At 35.9% G+C, this 19,595-nt stretch overlaps 1 protein-coding gene across 1 annotated transcript; it reads right to left on the bottom strand.

The window, feature by feature from the left end:
* Positions 1-16,754: 16,754 nt before the first annotated feature.
* On the bottom strand, positions 16,755-18,478 carry LOC137735390 (transcription termination factor MTEF18, mitochondrial-like). Its single transcript, XM_068474813.1, has 2 exons — positions 17,133-18,478; positions 16,755-16,907 (listed from the first exon to the last, which is right to left on the bottom strand). The coding sequence occupies exon 1, from the start codon at positions 18,422-18,424 to the stop codon at positions 17,231-17,233; it is 1,194 nt and encodes a 397-aa protein (XP_068330914.1). The 5' UTR covers positions 18,425-18,478; the 3' UTR covers positions 16,755-16,907; positions 17,133-17,230.
* Between the last annotated feature and the right edge of the window lie 1,117 nt (positions 18,479-19,595).

The following is a 19,595-nucleotide window of genomic DNA, read 5'->3' as shown; positions in this document are numbered from 1 at the left end:
ATCATGTTATGCCATGTGAGTAGTGTTTTGGGAGTGATTGGGGTCATTTAAGAACACATGCAGTTAATTATATAAATGAAATAATCCAACCTGACAAACAAAAAGTGTGTGAAGGGCCGACTTCTAAGGAAAATCCGCCTTCAGCAAGATTCTCGGACTTAATAGTCGCTTATTAAAAACTTTACTCAACAAACTGAGAATGCCTTACAAGACAAAAAGTATACATTATGTTGTAATAATACAAGGATATGCGTAAGCTTATCTCCAACTAACGTTGTATCATTATATCACATGAAGCCGCAATAATAGTATATTCATACTATTTTTTTCAAAGGGAGATCAACTGGTGGTTTTACCATGGCAATCCATTTTTTCGGGGGTCAAAAGACTTCTAGAAGCATCTTAGTCTTCCTCTTGCCACCACTCACCAGCGCTAGGAGTCGAATTCAAAACGTGTTGTGTGGAATACGAGCCTGAAATTCATCCCCAACTACTAAACTACTTTATGATAATCATGTAGCCGTACCGTTGAAATTGCTCTCCTACAAACCACTCACTTCCTTGAAAACTTTATATTATTAGTGCTCTTGGTCATGATTAGCTTCCCACCTAAAAAAAATTGTCCATTTCAAGATGATGACCACAAGAAGTTAATTCTTATAATTTGCGTGGGACTTGAAATGCACCACTTGCTCTCCCATCTTTTTAGCTATCTTTCTTCGCTCATTCCCGTTTCCACGAGGAAGATGCTACACCTAAGAGAATGGATAAAGATGCATATTTTATTACTTGCACTCAATTAGTAGGACGCACACAACCTTTAACTTTCATACATCATTATCATTTTTTTTTTTGTGCATATTAAATTATTGTAATGAATACCGTATGCTAACATTAATACTACAGGTGTATTTTTGCTCACTATCTTCAAGTGTTGGTAATGCTAACTACTTATCCAACTTATTGTTATTCTATGAGTCTAAATTTTGAGATTTGTGTATATCCACTATATAAAGCTCGAAACTTAAATTCATCTAACGGTAATAAATAGGATGGTGAACAAAAATATCCCCTTTTATATTAGAATCTATAATATGTAAATTTTTTGTCGAAGATACAATATAACACATATTCTTACAGTTGTTGGCAATTTTAAGAATGGCACTAAGAGCTTGGTTCGGGACTGTTTTTGTATGGGCTACGTTGTAATTATCGTCAGATTAATCTAAACCATCCAACATGTTTGAATCTAAGGGTTAAAAAATTATGTCAAAATTTGTGTGAAAAACATGGTTTCACATATCCGCTCTTTATATGGCTTTTTATCTAAAGAATTATGCATTGAAAACAAAATCCTTATTTAAGATTTGTTATCTCTATCTCTCCTCATTAATACTAATTCAATAATCTCCCTTTCTCACTCGCTCCATTCTTTCTTCTCCCCATTCTCCTGTTGCATCTTGTCCCCTTTCTTTCTTCTCCATCTGGCATTAATTCCATTCCACCAATTGCAACACCTATAATTGCTATACATTTAGAAATTACTATTATCACTCTAAAAATATATTTTAAAGTTTTTCTCTCTTTTCTACCTTTTGTTAAAAAAAAAAAAAAAAAAAAAGTTTTTCTCTCTACCTGATATATCAAATTTTAAACATAAATGTTAAATTATAGGATCAAGTACCTAAAACCCTCAACTTTTTAGTGTCATTCCAAAATGATCTCAACCCTTTTAAACATTCAAAACAAGCACCCAACCTATTAAAAATGTCATATCCGCTAAGCTTAGTTAATTTTTCAAACATAGATTATGTTCTTTTTTTAGTCAAATTACTTCCATTTAAATAAAAAGACAAGTACAAGGAAAAGAGAGCCCAAAGGCAACCTACAACCTAAATACAAGCCCAACAACAAAAAAAGAAAATACAGTAGATAAACCCAAAAGTGGCCAGCTGAACAATAACAAAAAAAACCCTAAGACTGGAATGGAAACCAGCAACTACCAGATACGCCTCCATCGTATCACAAGGCCACCACCACCACTAAGAGAACGAACCAACGAAACAACTAGATCAACAAAAAATGAGGTAAACGAGCCAACCGTGCAGTGAGCGCTCCCATAATCCTACCAGATAGTGTTAAAAACATTGTAATAGCCCACCTAACACCCGATGAGAAGCACACAGGCCGAGTAGCAGAGGCCAGTGGTTAAGGACCCGCAATTTAAAGTCGCACCGAAGCAGGAAAGGGCCATGAAGGTCCAAATCTAAGACCATCTCATGGGCATTGAGACAAAGTTCAAAGAACAAAGCTCAAGGGAAGCCAAAACAAAGACCAAAAGAGAAAAAGTTTAGAAATTAAAAACTTTTTGAGTGGAATGATGGGGGAAGGATGAGGAAATGAAGGGGGAAGAGGGAAGATGTGGAGGGTGTAGATGGATGGGAAAGAGGGAAAGAGGGCTAGAAAAAGGTGGGAAGGATGGGGGAAAAAGGAAGATGCTGAAGGTGGAGAAGGACGAGAAAGAAGGAAGGATGGCTAGAAAGAGGTGAGAGTTGGGCTACCGCCGACCCCAAGCCAGAGCAAGGAGCAGCAGCTATGAGGGTTTCTTTTTTCTTGAAAGTATAGGGGAGAAAAGGTTTTAGAGAGAGAGAGAGAGAGAGAGAGAGAGAGAGAGAGAGAGAAAAAGTGTTAAAAGTAAACATAGATTATGTTGAAAATCCATTAATTGGGTATATCATGGTCAACATTAATATTAGTTGTCTCAAAATTTGAATTTTAAACATAAATTATGTAATATGAAACCCAATGAACAAACAAGTATTAAATTGAATAAAAAATGAACCCAAATTGAAATTATATTATGAGGGCAATCTCCTATCAAAGAAGAGGGTTAAGAATTCAGATAAGATTTCAAGCAGCTTGTTTCTACTCATGTGATTTCCTCATACGTTAATTGTCAGCTCGTTAAGCTTCCAGTTCTTCTTTGCAGGCAGTGAAGATGGTGGTGGGCGGATCATGACAGTTCATACCATTTCAGAAACCTGCATGACCTTCTTCTTGATGTTGGCAAAAGGCCTCATGCTATATGAAGGTGGACATGTACATATAAGGCATAGATGATCCACTCCCCTGGGCGATGTGGGATCTAACAATCCACCCCCCTTAGGGGCCCGACATCCTCGTCGGCACACTTCCGGCCAAGGATTGGCTCTAATACCAAATTGTCACATCCCAGCCCGGGCTCGACTCCGCCATAACACGATATTGTCCGCTTTGGGCCCCGACCACACCCTCACGATTTTGTTTATGGGAACTCACACGAGAACTTCCCGGTGGGTCACCTATCCTAGAATTGCTCTCGCACTAACTCGCTTAACTTCGGAGTTCCTATAGAACTCGAAGCCAGTGAGCTCCCAAAAGGTCTCTTGCTAGGTAGACATGGGAATATACATATAAGGCTTACAGGATTCTCACCCCTGGGTGATGTGGGATCTTACAATTAAAGTTAATAAAAAGCATTTAACAGTTCATTAAAAATTATTTGAAGCTGCTGTCAAATTTGATAGCAACCCGCCTTGCTGCTAATTCATGTCATGCTGCATAGGAATTTACATATTGGTTGGAAAATATTTATGTTATTTTTACTGTTATTGTTGATCTGGACCTTTTGACATCTCATTTGGAGATGCTTTTAAACAATCTTTTTTTTTTTTAATATTAAATTGTGTAACCATTTTTATTTTCATCATAAGTTTTTTAGGGTAGTGCTACTCACACACTCCTTTTTACTTTTCACACACCCTTATTAAATTTTGTCCATTGATCTTCTCAATTAATTCGATTCGACGGCTAGAAATTGAAAGGTATATGTAACAAGTAAAATTAAGTGTGTGAATAGCACCATTTTTTTTTTATCTCACCTTCACAATGAAAATCATCGGAGCCTAATTAATGAGTCGATCTTTTTTTTTTGCCCTAATTTGAACACCTCTCTCACACACACACACACACACACACACACACACACACACACACACACACACACACATATATAGGAATCCTTTAACAAGAGGGATCCCCATTAAAAAAAAAAAAAGATGGGGACACCCTCTTGACTGTTAGATTTGGCTTTAATGAAATTATGTGGTTGAGATTCTATGGCATGTGATTTAATCTCAACCATAGAATTCCATTAAAACCAAATCTAACGGTCAAGAGGGTATTCCCATTTTTTTTTAAAAACGGGGATCCCTCTTGTTCAAGGGCCTGCATATATATATATATATATATATAATTTAGGATTCAATGATTAAAAAAGGGAGTTTCTATTTTTGCTCACATGTCTTATTTTCTAACTATTTTTAATGAGAAGGTTAGATGACAAGTTTATGCTAACTATTTGTCAAAGGCTGAATTATGTGCAATATGCATGGACCAAATCTTTTTTTTGGGGATCTTAAGGATCTCGCGATCGTGACCATTCATCGTACATCTTGCGGTAAAAAATCATTTCAAAATTTAAAATTTAAAATTAAAGATAAATAGCCACCCAACACCTGATAAGAAGCACACATGCCGAGTAGCAGAGGTCGGTGGTTGAGGACGCGCGATGTAAAGTAGCATCGGAGCAGGAGAGGGCCATGAAGGTCCATATATGAGACCAGTTCATGGGAATTGAGACAAAGTTCAAAGCACAAAGCTCAAGGGAAGCCAAAACAAAGGCCAAAAGAGAAAAAGTTTAGAAATTAAAAACTTTTTGAGTGGAAGGATAAGGGAATGATGAGGAAAAGAAGGGGGAAGAGGGAAGATGTGGAGGGTGTAGATGGATGGGGAAAAGGGCTAGAAAAAGGTGGGAAGGAGGGGGGGGAAAGGAAGATGCAGAAGGTGGAGAAGGACGAGAAAGAGGGAATGATGGCTAGAAAGAGGCGGGAGTTGGGTTGCCGTCGACCCCAAGCTAGAGCAAGGAGCGGTGGCTAGGAGGGTTTCTTTTTTCTTGAAGGTAGAGGGGAGAAAAGGTTTTAGAGAGAGACAAAAAAAAAGTGTTAAAAGTAAACATAGATTATGTTGAAAATCCATTAATTGGGTATATCATGGTCAACATTAATATTAGTTGTCTCAAAATTTGAATTTTAAACATAAATTATGTAATATGAAACCCAATGAATCGAAACGGGACCCAAATTGAAATTATATTAGGAGGGCAATCTCCTATCAAAGAAGAGGGTTAAGAATTCAGATAAGATTTCAAGGAGTTTGTTTCTACTCATGTGATTTCCTCATACGTCAATTGTCAGCTCGTCAAGCTTCCAGTTCTTCTTTGTGGGAAGTGAAGATGGTGGTGGGCGGATCATGACAGTTCATACCATTTTAGAAACTTGCATGACCTTCTACTTGATGTTGGCAACTAGAGTTGTAGGGTGAGTTAGTAGTTTTGTGTTGGGTTTGGAGGTGATGGCATGATAGGGCTAGTGGTAACCGTTTGTTGGTGGATGATATGCTTTCCATAACCTTCTATTGATTTTAGAGGCAAAGTATGCCCTAGTTAGTTTAACAAATTTTTAAATAGGGCTTAACGAATGTGACATGTTCAATTGGTTGGGTATTTATTTAGAATGTTTAAAAATGTTTAAACCAATTTGAAATGACATTAAAAGGTTGGGGGTTTTAGGTACTTAATCCTATATAATAAATGCTTTAAACAAATAAAAAGGACGGTGAACCAACAATCACTTATAATAAATGTTTAAACCAACAAAATTAAAGTTAATGAAAAACATTTAACAATTCATTAAAAATTATTTGAAGCTGCTGTCAAATTGACAGCAACCCGCCTTGCTGCTAATTCATGTTATGCTGCATATGAATTGACATCTCGATTGGAAAATATTTGTGTTATTTTTACTGTTATTGTTGATGTGGACCTTTTGACATCTTATTTGAAGATGCTTTTAAACAATCTTTTTTTTTTTTTTAAATATTAAATTGTGTAACCATTTTTATTTTCTTCATAAGATTTTTAGGGTAATGCTACTTACACACTCCTTTTTACCTTTCACACACTCTTATTAAATTTTGTCAATTGATATTCTTCAATTAATTCGATTTGACGGCTAGAAATCGAGAGGTGTGTATATATATATATAATTTAGGATTCAATGATTAAAAAAAGGAGTTTCTATTTTTGCTCACATGTCTTATTTTCTAACTATTTTTAATGAAAAGGTTAGATGACAAGTTTATGCTACCTATTTGTCGAAGGCTGAATTATGTGCAATGCATGGACCAAATCTTTTTTCTGGGGACCTTAAGGATCTCACGATCATGACCGTTTATCGTAGATCTTACGGCCATAAATCATTTCAAAATTTAAAATTTAAAATTAAAGATAAATAACACCTAACGAAAATTGAACGCATGATATATGATGAATGATCACGATCGTGAGATCCCTAAAATCCCCAGGGCCTGAGATTTTGGAAAAATAAGGTCTAATTGCTATATTAAATCATATGAAAAATCAAGAAATAATTCATGCAATTATATATCAAAGTAATGCATGCACATAAGTAACTAATGCTAAATGAACAAGACATAATGGATTAGAAAAACCTAGAAAATATGGTTGAGGCAAACGTTGGACACTTTGTCTTTAAGGCAAGTTTATGCCCCACTATGATGCTCATGGTTGATTGGCATATGTCTCCCAAGATACAACGATCACGTCCTTGTAATAGTAGCACTCCAAATCACAAGGCTCCATGAACTACTATTGTGTTGAAAATTTTCTCATATGGACTCAATGAGACTTTCTATTATTTAGTGCACTATAGGTTTGATTATGTAAAACAATGAAAAGTTATTTTGTGATTATAGGGGGTTCCTCTATTTATAGAATGTGAGATACTTCTTTAAAAAGCATATGACTATTCATGAAGAGTCAAAAGTTACAATTCTTCATTTAAGTAAACACATATTTCTATCAAAATGCTCAACTTCTAATTTCTATGCAATTAATAAATTTAATATAATAATATTATTATTATTATTAAATTGACTCGATTGAGATAACATTATGTCATTTTATTCTGACTTGACTAGAGATGCAATCGCAAACTTCTGCAAGTTCCCATGAATGAATGAATGACACACGGAGAGATCATATCAGATAGACAGAGATCGGATCGCACAATAATTGTTCAACGGCCACTGAAACTTCAGCAGCAGAGAGCTTTTTCATTCAAAGTGTAAGAATAATAACTACGCCATCAGTCCTATAAATATAACAGAAAATTAAATCCTTGCTCCAAATACGAATAAATTTATATGAGTGTCTTATGATTCCTTGAAACCTGAAACTGAGGAAAAAAAGATGGGTGTATGTGTCATGTTTCAAATTTTTTTATATAATTTTAACGTTTCAGGATGGTTCATTTTAACGAAAAATCATATTTTTATACTAAAAAAATCAATTATGGTACTATTCACTTTACTATTTATTTTGTCATTATTATTAAAACTCAAAGTTTTGAAGTCATTTTCTTTAGTTTTATTTTTTATTTTTTTATGATACAATCTATTTTCCTTTTCTTGAAGTAGAAAGAACAAAAGATTGAATGAAAACAAAAGGTGAGAGGATAACTGGTTTTGGACTGTGATGCAATCATTAAAACTAAGGCCATGTTCAATTAAACGAGTCAAAAATAGTCATGTTCAGAATTATAGTTATTTAAAAAAAATTATTTTTTAACGAACAATTTCAGGTCATACTTATATATCATTGTCAACCGAAGGGGCCAAACATAGTCACCTCAATAATTTATTAGTTTTAAGTTTATAATTTAATTTAATTATACTACCTTTGAATGTTTTCAAATCTAACCGTTGAATTTGAATTAATTATTGCAACTGATGAGCTGGGCTAAAAAAGAAAAAGCGCTAAGAGAGAGCTACATTTGGCCAGCCTGATGCCCATTTGGCCAAATAATGGTCTGGTGGGCTATATAGAATTATAGCCAGTCATCGGTTGGAGATGAATTTTTGGGCAAATTAGGTCTTTTTTGGCATTTGGACCTTTAGCCCTCTCCATTGGAGATGGCCTAAGGCGCCAAGGTGCTAGTATGTGCATGTGGAACCTTTTTGATTTTGGAAGAATGCTAGCAATATGCTCATTTAGACCATTTTGATCCGTCTTTTCAATTATTCTTCTCATTTTGTAATATTTCACGATGTTCTGAACCGATACTTTTTAGGTCACCTTTAAAGTTCATCTCTTGAAAAATTAACTAATCTAAACCTGTTTATAGTCTAAATGGTTATCCAATAAATCCTCTACTCTTTTTTCTAGGTCATCCTTTCTAATTCGGTTTTTTTTTTTTTTTAACAGAATTAATCTTTAAATGGTGATCTATAGAGTAGACGGTTCTAATCACTAAAACTAAACTACAAGATGAGAAAGAAAGCTAAAAAATGTATTATCATCCCCTCCTCAATCATAGTGAATAACTGATATATGGTTTACATTGTATAGGATGGGTGTGGTTAGGGATTCCTTCATTGAAAGCATCATACTTTTGACTTTTCTCTTGGACGCTTATGCTCGTCCATAACGCTTTGATGTGATGATTATTAAGAACCGATTGATCAATTTGTATCTAGAAAACAACACAAAACAGATAAGAAGAAAACATATGAGAGGTATTAAAGCTCTTTTGAGAGCGCTTTTAAAATAGTTAAAAGCGTTTTTATAATGGCTGAAAGTCTTTCTGGCGAAAATATTATCAGAACCAATTCTTACTAAAAATACAAGTGAAAGCACTTCAAGTGCTTTTATAACCCAAAAACATTTTTGCTAAAAATGTTTTTAATCATTTTGAAAACACTTCTGAATGAACACTTAATATTGTTGTCAACTGATTAATTATAAATTTCAAAACTATTCTGGAATGAAAAATACTTCTTTGGTTGTTCAACCGTGACCGACGCGGATAGAAAAAAAAAAGTTTACGAACAAGATATTGCTTATTGCATTCAAAATTTATTTTCCACTACATTATACGTTTTAAATTATGTAATATGTCTTGGTTTTTGTGGATCTTGGCCTAACTTGCAATTTGGTCGAGCACTAAATATTAGTGTACGTCTCCATCTAGGTAACAGCCGCCCTTCAGCATTTGGACGCACATCACAGCCCAATCCATGTCTAGTCTGTAAGAACATGAGGATGAAAAAGATTGTTATGCTGGTGATTCAAAAAGTCTTATAAAAAGAGGATGTCCTATTTTATATGAAATTTGACTTATGTAAACTGATTTTTACCGCTTATAATTTGAAAAAGAGACTATATGGATGTTCTATGTGAATTCTAATAGGAGAACCAAAAGGATCGTTTGCCAACGGGATTTTACATCATCAAGATCAAGTGAGAAATGTTGGAATATGATCATGATGATATTGGCTTTACTATGTGTGTATTTGATGTGTGGAGGTGCACCATAAGATTGTTGTATTGATATACACTTAAGCAAAGATTGTATTAAAAGGTATGACTTATCATAAGGGTTATACCTTTCTATAAGTGATGTGTCTTATCATGAAAGGATAAGATCATTCAGAGAAATCTCACAACTCTTGGAAAGATAAAGTTAATTTAAAAAGGAGAATTCATTCTTCTAGGCAGATCATCCAACGGGAAATGGATTCTCGTCTTCCCTTTGGTGCACTATGTCTCCCTTGACACTCCCTCATAGTAAATCAATAGTCTAACAACGTTAGAGATTGATCCTGTGATTACCAACGATCCCATGTTCTCAATTTCGGTCTCTGACGACTCACCTATTTGGTGGTCAACGTCCACCCTAGGAACAGAGCGGACGCGATCTTGCCCTGTGACACAATAGAGCTTCTTGTCCTCGGTAGCTACAAAGACGGTGGCTACTCCCCTGGTCGTTTCCTTGGACTCCCGGACGTCTCTGGACAGACTGATTAGCTTACGGCGCAACCGTTGGTTGGTTACGTTAGGGTTGGTCAGTTGGGTTTGGCTGGGGCGAGTTCTTCGCAGTGACCCTGTTGAAATCCATGGCGGGTTAGGGTATTAGGAATAAGACAATACCTACCCAAGAGAATAGAGAAGGGCTAGCTAGTATGATATATGAGCCAAGCCTAGAGAATGTAATTGTAGCAGAGGCTCCATATGTCCAGAACTTGTATGTTGCCCTATGATTGTTCTTGGGTACATGGGGGTCATAATGTCTCGTATTGTTTTTCTATATTTGTGCATGCACCAAAAAGCTGAAAAGGAAATTATATATAGGGTTATTTACGCAAAAAAAAAAGGGGAAATTAGGGCTACATACTAAAAAAACAAAAAACGAAAATAGGCAAAAATAAAAACAAAAATATATGTGTTTTAAATAAGATAAGAATATGCATGTTGCATTAACAAACCTTATATTAGAAATTAATTCCTTATTGGTGGTAATTAGGTATTTTATTCTAGTTTACATTAACTTGTAACTCAAGCCGTCTTTTGTGTTTTTTTTCTTCTTTTACCTACTGTTTTTCCTTTTTTCTCAATATAATTTTTATAAGGGTAATGCTAGGGAGACCAGTTATTTAAATCATAAATTGTAAACAATAAGACGTGGTTGTTAATGATTGAATTATTATTTAATTGTGAATTAAAATGTTTATTTCATATTGACGACATATCGTATATTTTGTAAATATGGTCTTAAAAATTAATCTGCATAACATTACTCTTTTTCTAGTGACACATTTTTTGGCAGATAGTCCTACCTTTCCCAAATGGACACTACACACTGTCGTAATTTTACATACGGACAACATCCTTTCTACGACGTGTTCTTACTACTTAGCTAGTTACTAATCACATTGATCGAGCAGTGTTTGAGAAGTGAATGTAATTTTCGAGTACTTGGCTTACATATGCATGTTATACCGGCCGACTCTTAAGTTAAATCCACTTGCATCCAGATTCATTTTAATTTCACTATTTTAGAATTTTGCATGAACAAAATTCGCTTTAGAATTTAATTCGTTACGGATGTTAATTAGTTACGTACTCTTGGTCATCACCGTCTAAGACACTTATCGCAACTTTTTTTTGTCGAATTTTAGAAAGTTTCATTAAGTTTGAATGGAAATGTTTACATCAATTGCAAACGCATGACTCAAAATGCTCCCATTGATGAAGTCCGCCATCACATGGCGAGTCACAAACGCTTAGAGCATGTCGTACTTCTAAATTCTACACAATTCTCCTTTTCAAAATGATGACAATAACACTTTCATTTTGGTGAATGAAACATTGTTAAGTCTATCAAGATGAGCATGTACCAAGTATTTAAAATGAGATTCACCTTCTCTTGATCTTTAGAGTTCATTGTCACTCACCAATAGTTTTGGTATTAAAGATTGAGATTAAAACATTAATTAAAATGTATCTATTTATTTTTTCTATCTTTGATTTTAAATCTAACTGTTAGTGATCATGTATTTCTTTGTCATCGAATGATCAAGAAAACATCTATTTTAAAATGATTACATATTTTAAAAATTGGTGAATGAGTCATCTATCTTCTGTTACTGGTTATTTTTGCGGGTCATGTTCGTATTTGGATTTTCCATATGCTAGCCTAATGACACATTTGAATTCAGAATGTCCATGTAGGCACCCGAATCAAGTTGTGCTGGCTTCATCACCTTCTAGCTGTCAGCCAACACAACTTGATTGGGGTGCCCAGGTGGACATTCCGAACCAGGTTCTGTCACTTAATAGGTCATGTGAATTAAGTTAATTTTCACATGACATGCATGATACTACATATTGCCAGCTGTTGGTGCACGCACCGCCAATTTAATTTGTAGTTTTTCTCAATTAGGACATTCAGTTAAAGTGGTATCTCATCATTTTCACGCGTCAACTTTTTTTGGTATGTGCATTTTTTTAAACGAACGATATTATCTATACGGGAGTAGGTGGGCTTGACCTCACAATGTGTTAGCAATAATGTGATTCAAATTCGCCTTTGGCAAGAATCAGATTTAAGACCTCTCACTTACAAGTGAAAAATGATACTACTGGCTATAGCACTATAAAAGACGGTATTTGCGTTTTTTAAGAAGCGTAAAATCTCAAACATGGAATTTCCGTATCTATGCCAATTTCTTTTATTTGTAAGAAAACTCATTTTCGTTGAACGTTGTGTATATGTGAAATCCCAAAATGCCCTTAATGTGATAATTCAAGGTTTTTATGATAATTTCACCTACTTCATTTCTTATCCAACCTACCCCGACTATCTTTTGAATTTCTGTACACGACGATTTACAAAATTCGTTCAGGTAACACTATAAAATGTGATTAACTAGAACACTGATTTTACTTTTGTATACTAGTTTACATCACCCAAAATTTTAATTATATTTACTTCAAGAAGATTATTGAAGAATTTTCAATTGGAATACTGATAAAAAAGAGCAAAACATTCAACATCTATATATTACTATAACATACAAGTTATTCTAATTAGAACACACGCAGGGCAACCAATCTTCTCGAAATGAAAAACAAAATTCAACATTATTATTTTTTTGGTCGAACTGGAAAACAAGAAACAACTCTTAACAAACCCCCAAACCAAAATCAACCAAACATACCCCTCTCCCTCCTCTCTTGAAAGCAACAAATTTAAAGAAACAAAAACACTGTGGAGTAGCCATAGCTACCAAAGCATACACATCTATTGAACTTCTGCCTCACTCACAACCAGGCCTCATGCGACGTTATCCTAATCCACATCGACGCTCACGGGAGACAGTGGCAGTAGCACTGCCATCACGAACAGAAGTCAAACCACTGCTACCACCAGTAGCTGTGGACTTCTGTTCGGTAGCCTTCTCCATACCTTTCTTCACTTCCAACAAGCTTATCTTGTACAGCTTAAGCTCCTCCTCTCCCATGGTCTTAATCGGCTTAATCCACTGCGGACCACACTTGTCATGGTCCACCACTTGGCCTAGGGTTTTGCTCTCTGATGGCTCCTGGGTCGTCCGAAACCTCCACCTTAGCGGCATGCTGGGCTAGCATGTCTTCGACACGGTATTGCCCAGTGACACAAAACAGCTTTTTGTCCTTAGTCTCTACATAAAATGTGACTTCTTTCCCGGTTGCCTCCTTGAGCTCCCGTACGTCTCTGGACAGGCTCATTAGTTTGCGCCGCAATCGTTGTTTGGACAGATTATTGGTTCGGGTTTGTTTGGACGAGTTCTTGGAGGTGACTATGCTGAAATCCATGACGGCTTAGGGTATTAGGAATAAGACAATACCTATAGCCAAGATAATATAGAGAAGAGGATTGGTATGATATATGAGTCAGGGCTACAGAGGTATTTATAGCACAGGTTGCATATGTCCAGAATTCCTTCCCTTGTAGGTTTGCCCTATGATTGTTCTTGGGTATATGGGGGCAATAATATCTTTAATTCTTTTTCTTTATTTGTGCATGCACGAACAAGCAAAAAACAGGAAATTATTTTTAGGGCTTACTTATCCAAAAACCAAAAAAGGTAATTATATATAGGGTTTCCGTAACCAAAAAACAGAAACGGAAATTAATTAATGGATAATTATTGAAAAAACATTGAAGGAAACAATCAAGCAAACAACAAAGCATTATTCTACTAAGTAAGACCAGCCATGTGATTCCTAAAACACCATTGTACTTGGTTTTGCGCTAAGTATTCCATTAGATCTAGGTACTCGATGTATTTTCTTAGAGTCTCTTTCCAAATCTTCTTAGGTCTTCCTTTACCTCTTTTGCCTTGAGCATTTGTCTCATAATCGCATTTTCTAATTGAAACATCCATAGGTCTTCGGTTGACATATCCAAACCGAAATAACAAAGAAGGAAAAGAGGCAAAAATAAAAATATGTGTTTTTCAAATAGGATGAGAATGCATGTTGCAGGAAGGGAAATTTCACCAACTCTTTACTAAATCTCCTTCAACCTCATAGTGAAAGAAGTTCAAGTCTTTTGTGTTCTTTTTCTTGTACCTTATATTATTTTTCCTTTTTGCTTCTTCTTTTTCAACATACTTTTTGCCTTATATTGTTGTTGAGTTGAGCACACTACACATTGTCGAGATTTCACGGGTTAATTGTTGTTGAGTTGAGCCATTTGCTAAATAAATTAAGAGAGTTTAACTAAAAATATTTTCATGACACTATCTTTTGCTAAAAAAATTATAGCCAACTTTTTTTATTTTTAAGGACACACACACTAAAACATGGTTCAACATACAACTCCACTCCCAATCCAAACACTGCTTCGACATTCATCGGTTATATGTAAAAATAAAAAGTAATTTTGCAAAAGGAAGAATTTGATACAATTAGAATAAAAAAATTTCACCTACTAACTTTCCTCCAATAATTTGATAGTTGTGATTCTTTTAATGTAGCACATAGTAGCTTGGGCGTGCCAACTTTTGTGATAAGTGCAATTTTTTTTAAGAATGTAGCATCTAAGGACATAGAAATATATGAGGATGTCTGAATCCTTAAAATCTCAAAAAATGGGTCCGGAGATGATCCTTTTCCATATTGGTCAACCGATACTTAAGTAGGGCGATAAGTAGTCAAAATAAAAATACGTGCAACTAACACGAATACGAGAAGTTGAGATTACTCTATACTAAAACGAATTTGAAAAACACTGTTTATAATAGTGATTTGACACTATTGCCCTTAATTTCTGCCCATTCGGTTTTTTCTGTTTAGCACAGTGAATTTACAATTTTTTTCTTCAATCTCCTGTTGACTGAGGGTGCTGATTTGTGTTAAGTGTGACGGTGACACTTTCTTTTTTTGGTCAGAAGTAGAGAAATTTCATAAAATAAAGTTCAAACAGACAAATTACATCAAAGATCAGCATACAGAAAAAAAAAACGTTACTTATGCAAACAAAACATGAGTAAAGGTTCTTCCCTATAGCAAATTACAAATAGTACACAAAGGAAATAAACATGAAACGGTTTCAACCCAAATACAAATCCTCCACAAGGATTCAAACAGTGGAGGCCCAAAGGCGGCTCACAGAGAAAACTCTACAAGCCTAGGTGAGAGATCACCCGCCGCAGTTGCTTGAAAACCATAAACGGCCGACAATCCACACCGCCAGATTCACACCACAAAATAACAATTATTCACCCCTATATCGGGGTCATACACAGACCTTCACAAGTCCCAAATAAATAACAATGCTAAATCACATAACAACAGCATCATAAAAACCAAAACAAAACTGAAAATTATCACCGATAAACCTACAAACCAAACGGAGAAGCCAAACCTCAATTGCTATAACCACTGCCCGGTAACCAGCAAGAACAAAGTTCCAAAGCCGGCGAAGTAGGACATGAATTCAGAACCAAAGAAGGAGGCGGGGCAAAGCTCCGCACCGAACCCAAGTGCTTGGTTTCGCACACCTTCAACTGAATGAGCAACGATTCGCTCTTGAGGTGAGCAGCGGACACAAGAGCTCGGTCAAACTTCTCAATCGAAAGTGTGACGGTGACACTTGCTTATTCCAAACCACCGCCACCATTCTTCTCGCTAAAAACCACGGGCCACAACACCATTTTCCATTCTGCTAAAATTCGAGCTTTGCATGCACGAATTCGAATCCTTTCCTAGGTTTAAAATTTTCTTCCCATCCAAAACGGATTCACGCACTTCGTCCACTGGCGCTCCCACCAATCAACGGTGCAGAGTTCTCTTCGTCCACCGGCAATTCCTTGTGGGTCCCACTAAAACCCATCTAACGAATCAGAGTTCCCAAAAAACTTCATTTGAAGTACAAATCTCGTTCTGCTTTATACTAAATAAATATACCATGTGCCCAACGACTAAGTCAACAAAAGTCAACATATACTCAGTAAGGGTATTTTCGTCATTCTCCCACTCTAAGGATTTAAAATACTATAATTCAGGGACAGGTCGTTACACAAGAACCATGTACCACAAGTCAGCAAAGATTGACGGCACCGCGACCACACAAGAACCATGTACCACAAGTCAGCAAAGATTGACGGCACCGCGACCACGGAGAGCAGGGCAACCCCAACTCCTATGAACTGGTTTTCTAATGAGAAAAAAGGTATACATACTTCAAGCAGGCTTTCAGTCAACTATAAACAAAACCTCACTTAAGAACACAATTTGTGATTTTTATAAAATTTGAGAGAAAACATATTAAATTGAAACGATCTCAAGGATGATATAACATACTAAATTGATTAGTAAAGAAATATATATTTCCAATGACAAGTTGCTATCTTTTTAACTACCCATTCAACAACCCAATGTCCTGGATCAAGCCCCTAAATTAATTAAAGTCCTCCTCGAGCATCAGTTTTTCTGGGAAAAGAAATAAAAACCAAGTACAGTTTTGGCTTCCTTGTCCATCAAACCTATGTCATTGTGCAGCAGGTTTTAGGGTTTCGCTAATTGACAAGTAATAGAAGAAAACCCAAGAATGAAATTTCAGCTCCACAAGTACAAGAAAACCAACTCAAGTCTGAAAAATGAGAGTCTATTTCGGTTTCTATTTGTACACTTCAAATACGAAGGGAAAAAACAAAAAGGGAAAGAAAGCAAGCAAACCAGACAATGTGCAGGTCTCTCTCCGAAGATTATGCGCAAAATAGACCTAGCTGATATCCTCCAAGTTGCCCTCTCACTCTCTCTCCCCCCCACTCTGGTTGTAACGTAAGGGGACTTTTCTTTTTCAGCTGTTGAGATTGATCCAACGATACCTGCAACTTACTCCTGGCAAATACTCCCACTCGTGATAGCCTCGTGGATGTTGAGATTGATCCAATGACACCTGCAATGAACCAAATTGATGTAAGCATATTTTGCAGACCAAGCCAAGTCAAGAACCTTGTACTGCAAGTCTGCAAAGATTGGTGGCACCATGACCATGGAGAGCAGGGCAACCCCAACTCATATGAACTGGTTTCCTAATGAGAAAGTATACATAATTAAAGCAGACTTTATTAACAAAACCTCACTTAAGAAAAAAGCTTGTAAGATACAGGACACGACGTACCTTACAATATAGCTCTGAAAGCTAGCTGCTACAAGTGAATGTTGCAGAATCAAATGGCTAAAACTGTTAGAATGTCATCCAGTTTAACATTATGGACATCACAAATCTTCAATTTCAACTTTCCCTTGATACAAACTCAACAGTTGAGGTACTTGGTCTAGGTATCTGGTCACAAATCTCTCCAAGAACAGCTTCTCCACTTGCAATAACACATAACTCAAGCTAAAATTTTCATTTATCAATCCTTTCAATAACAAAACCTTAACAACTGAACACCTTGGGATGATTCTATTCTCCAAACTTAGGCACAAAACCGCTGGGCACTTTGCGAGTAGTCCCGATGACCATCCCATCTTGTTGACAAAAAAATCCATTGCTAGCGTTATTTTTTTCTCAGATAGATTCATACACTGCGGGTTTTTCCTGAAAGCAAAGAGAATATCATCCTCAGACCAACCCCAACTCCTGTAAACTTCCCGACTTCGATCCCATATCAACTTACTATTCTTACCAGACAATGAGCGTAGCGCAAACATAAAAGTCGCTTTTTCAAGATCAAGTCCCTTATCCCTCACCTCATCCACAACTTTACCAAAATTTTCAGGCTTTTGCATTAAAGTTTGGGTGCATTGAGCTAGCATCAGAGAAATGCATGATTGGGAAACACCCAATTCTCTCAACAGCCCAATATTTGGAGCCACATTCTTGCAGTGACCTTCCAAGAAAATTCGAGATCGAAACTTGAAAACCGAAACAACATTCTTCTCCGAAATCAGACTCCTAAGGAACTCATAAGTGGGTACAATTCGGTTCGCCAAGCTTACCGATAAAAGATGTGGAGTAGAAGCCAGAGTTTTGGCAAGCTCCTCCTTGGAAACTCCGAGGGAGCTGAAAAACTTGATCTTGGGCAAAAGGGTTCTCTCCGGATACGCCAACAGAACTCTCGGGTACGACCTGACGAGCTTTGAGATCTGGATTTCGGAGAAGCCGTGGTCTCTCAGAAGGGCCAAAACAGAGTCTGCCCTTTCTGGGTTTTGCAATTCGAGCATTTTGGACGCTGAAATTGCAGCTTCTGGGGACAACCCACATGACCTTATGAGGTAATCGACGGTGAAATTGTGTTGGTTTTCTGGGATTTTTGAGGTGATGGGTCTGTAAAGCAACTGGTTTTGAAGAGAAGAAAGTGAGGGTTCTACATTTTCAATCACTAATCTCTCGTTTCTGGAAGCAAATGGAGAGGAAAATATTAAAGAGTATAACCTGGGGGTCTTTGAGCTGCAGAGTAGAACCATGTTAGATGCTGCCGGCGACGAACGATTTCTCACGGCAAACCCCAGAACCCTTGGAGTGGCTCTCAGGTCTCTAGAACCCATAAGTAGGGGTGAATAAAAACCCACAAATTAACCTCAGTGAAAAATTAACAAACACACGTGTCGTTTAATTCACACCAAAGTCGAAAATCACCCACTATGAGAAATTATTATGACTCGTTTGGATATATTTTAGAATGATTAAAAGTATTTTGAGAGAAAATATTTTTCTGTTGTAAAAGCACTTCAAGTGTTTTTTGCAAGAAGCATCAGTTATGTGCTTATTCTAGGAAGTACTTTAAGTGATTTTTCATAATTCATTTGCATTTTTACTATAGATGAGTTCCAAAAATATTTTTACAAAAATACTTTCACTTATTTTAAAAGCACGTCCAAACGAGCTCTTAGTGATCCTATTTTGTTAGAGATCAAGCTCTGATAGCCCTTAAAGAAATTTTAAAGGAAAACTAATGAAAATAGCTAGAAAACTTTGAATTTTAACGATAAAGACAAAATAAATGGTAAAATGAATAGTACCAGAATTAACTTTTTAACGTAAAAATGTGGTTTTTCGTTAAAGTGAACAATACTGTAGGTTTTTCGTTAAAACTCCCAAATTTTAAGCCCTATTAAACACCAAATGTTCATGACCTTTGAATCATTTGACTTTTATTATTTTAAATTAAACATAAATAATACCTGACCAAAACTAAACGTACGATACACGATGAACGGTTGAGATGTGGGGATCCATAAGACCCCACATAATGGATCTGGAGGGGATTTCCTAAATCAAATTCTAATTTAGAGACCAAATCAGAAGAACTTTCTTATAAAAAAAATAAATTACAGAGGCTATAAACCTAAATCTACCAAATCCACCAAAGCCACAAATTTTGGCATTCGAAATTTGATTCAACAGTTAAAATTATTATAACTTTTAAAGTGAACTATTATTTATAGCCGTTGAATCAAATTTTAAGGATCCAAATTTATGATCTTGATGAATTTGGTGAAAGGATCCGGAGAGAATTTTTTTTCCTAAATACTTATCAAACAAAATTTCAATTTAAATTAAAGAAAATAAAAATTGAAAACAAAATAGTTATATCGTGGCAATTACCAAAAAAATTACCGTAAGAAATCGATTCCG

Source organism: Pyrus communis, chromosome 5 (assembly GCF_963583255.1).
Source record: "Pyrus communis chromosome 5, drPyrComm1.1, whole genome shotgun sequence".
NCBI classification, from domain to species: domain Eukaryota; kingdom Viridiplantae; phylum Streptophyta; class Magnoliopsida; order Rosales; family Rosaceae; genus Pyrus; species Pyrus communis.
This window is presented reverse-complemented; position numbering and strand designations above follow the sequence as displayed.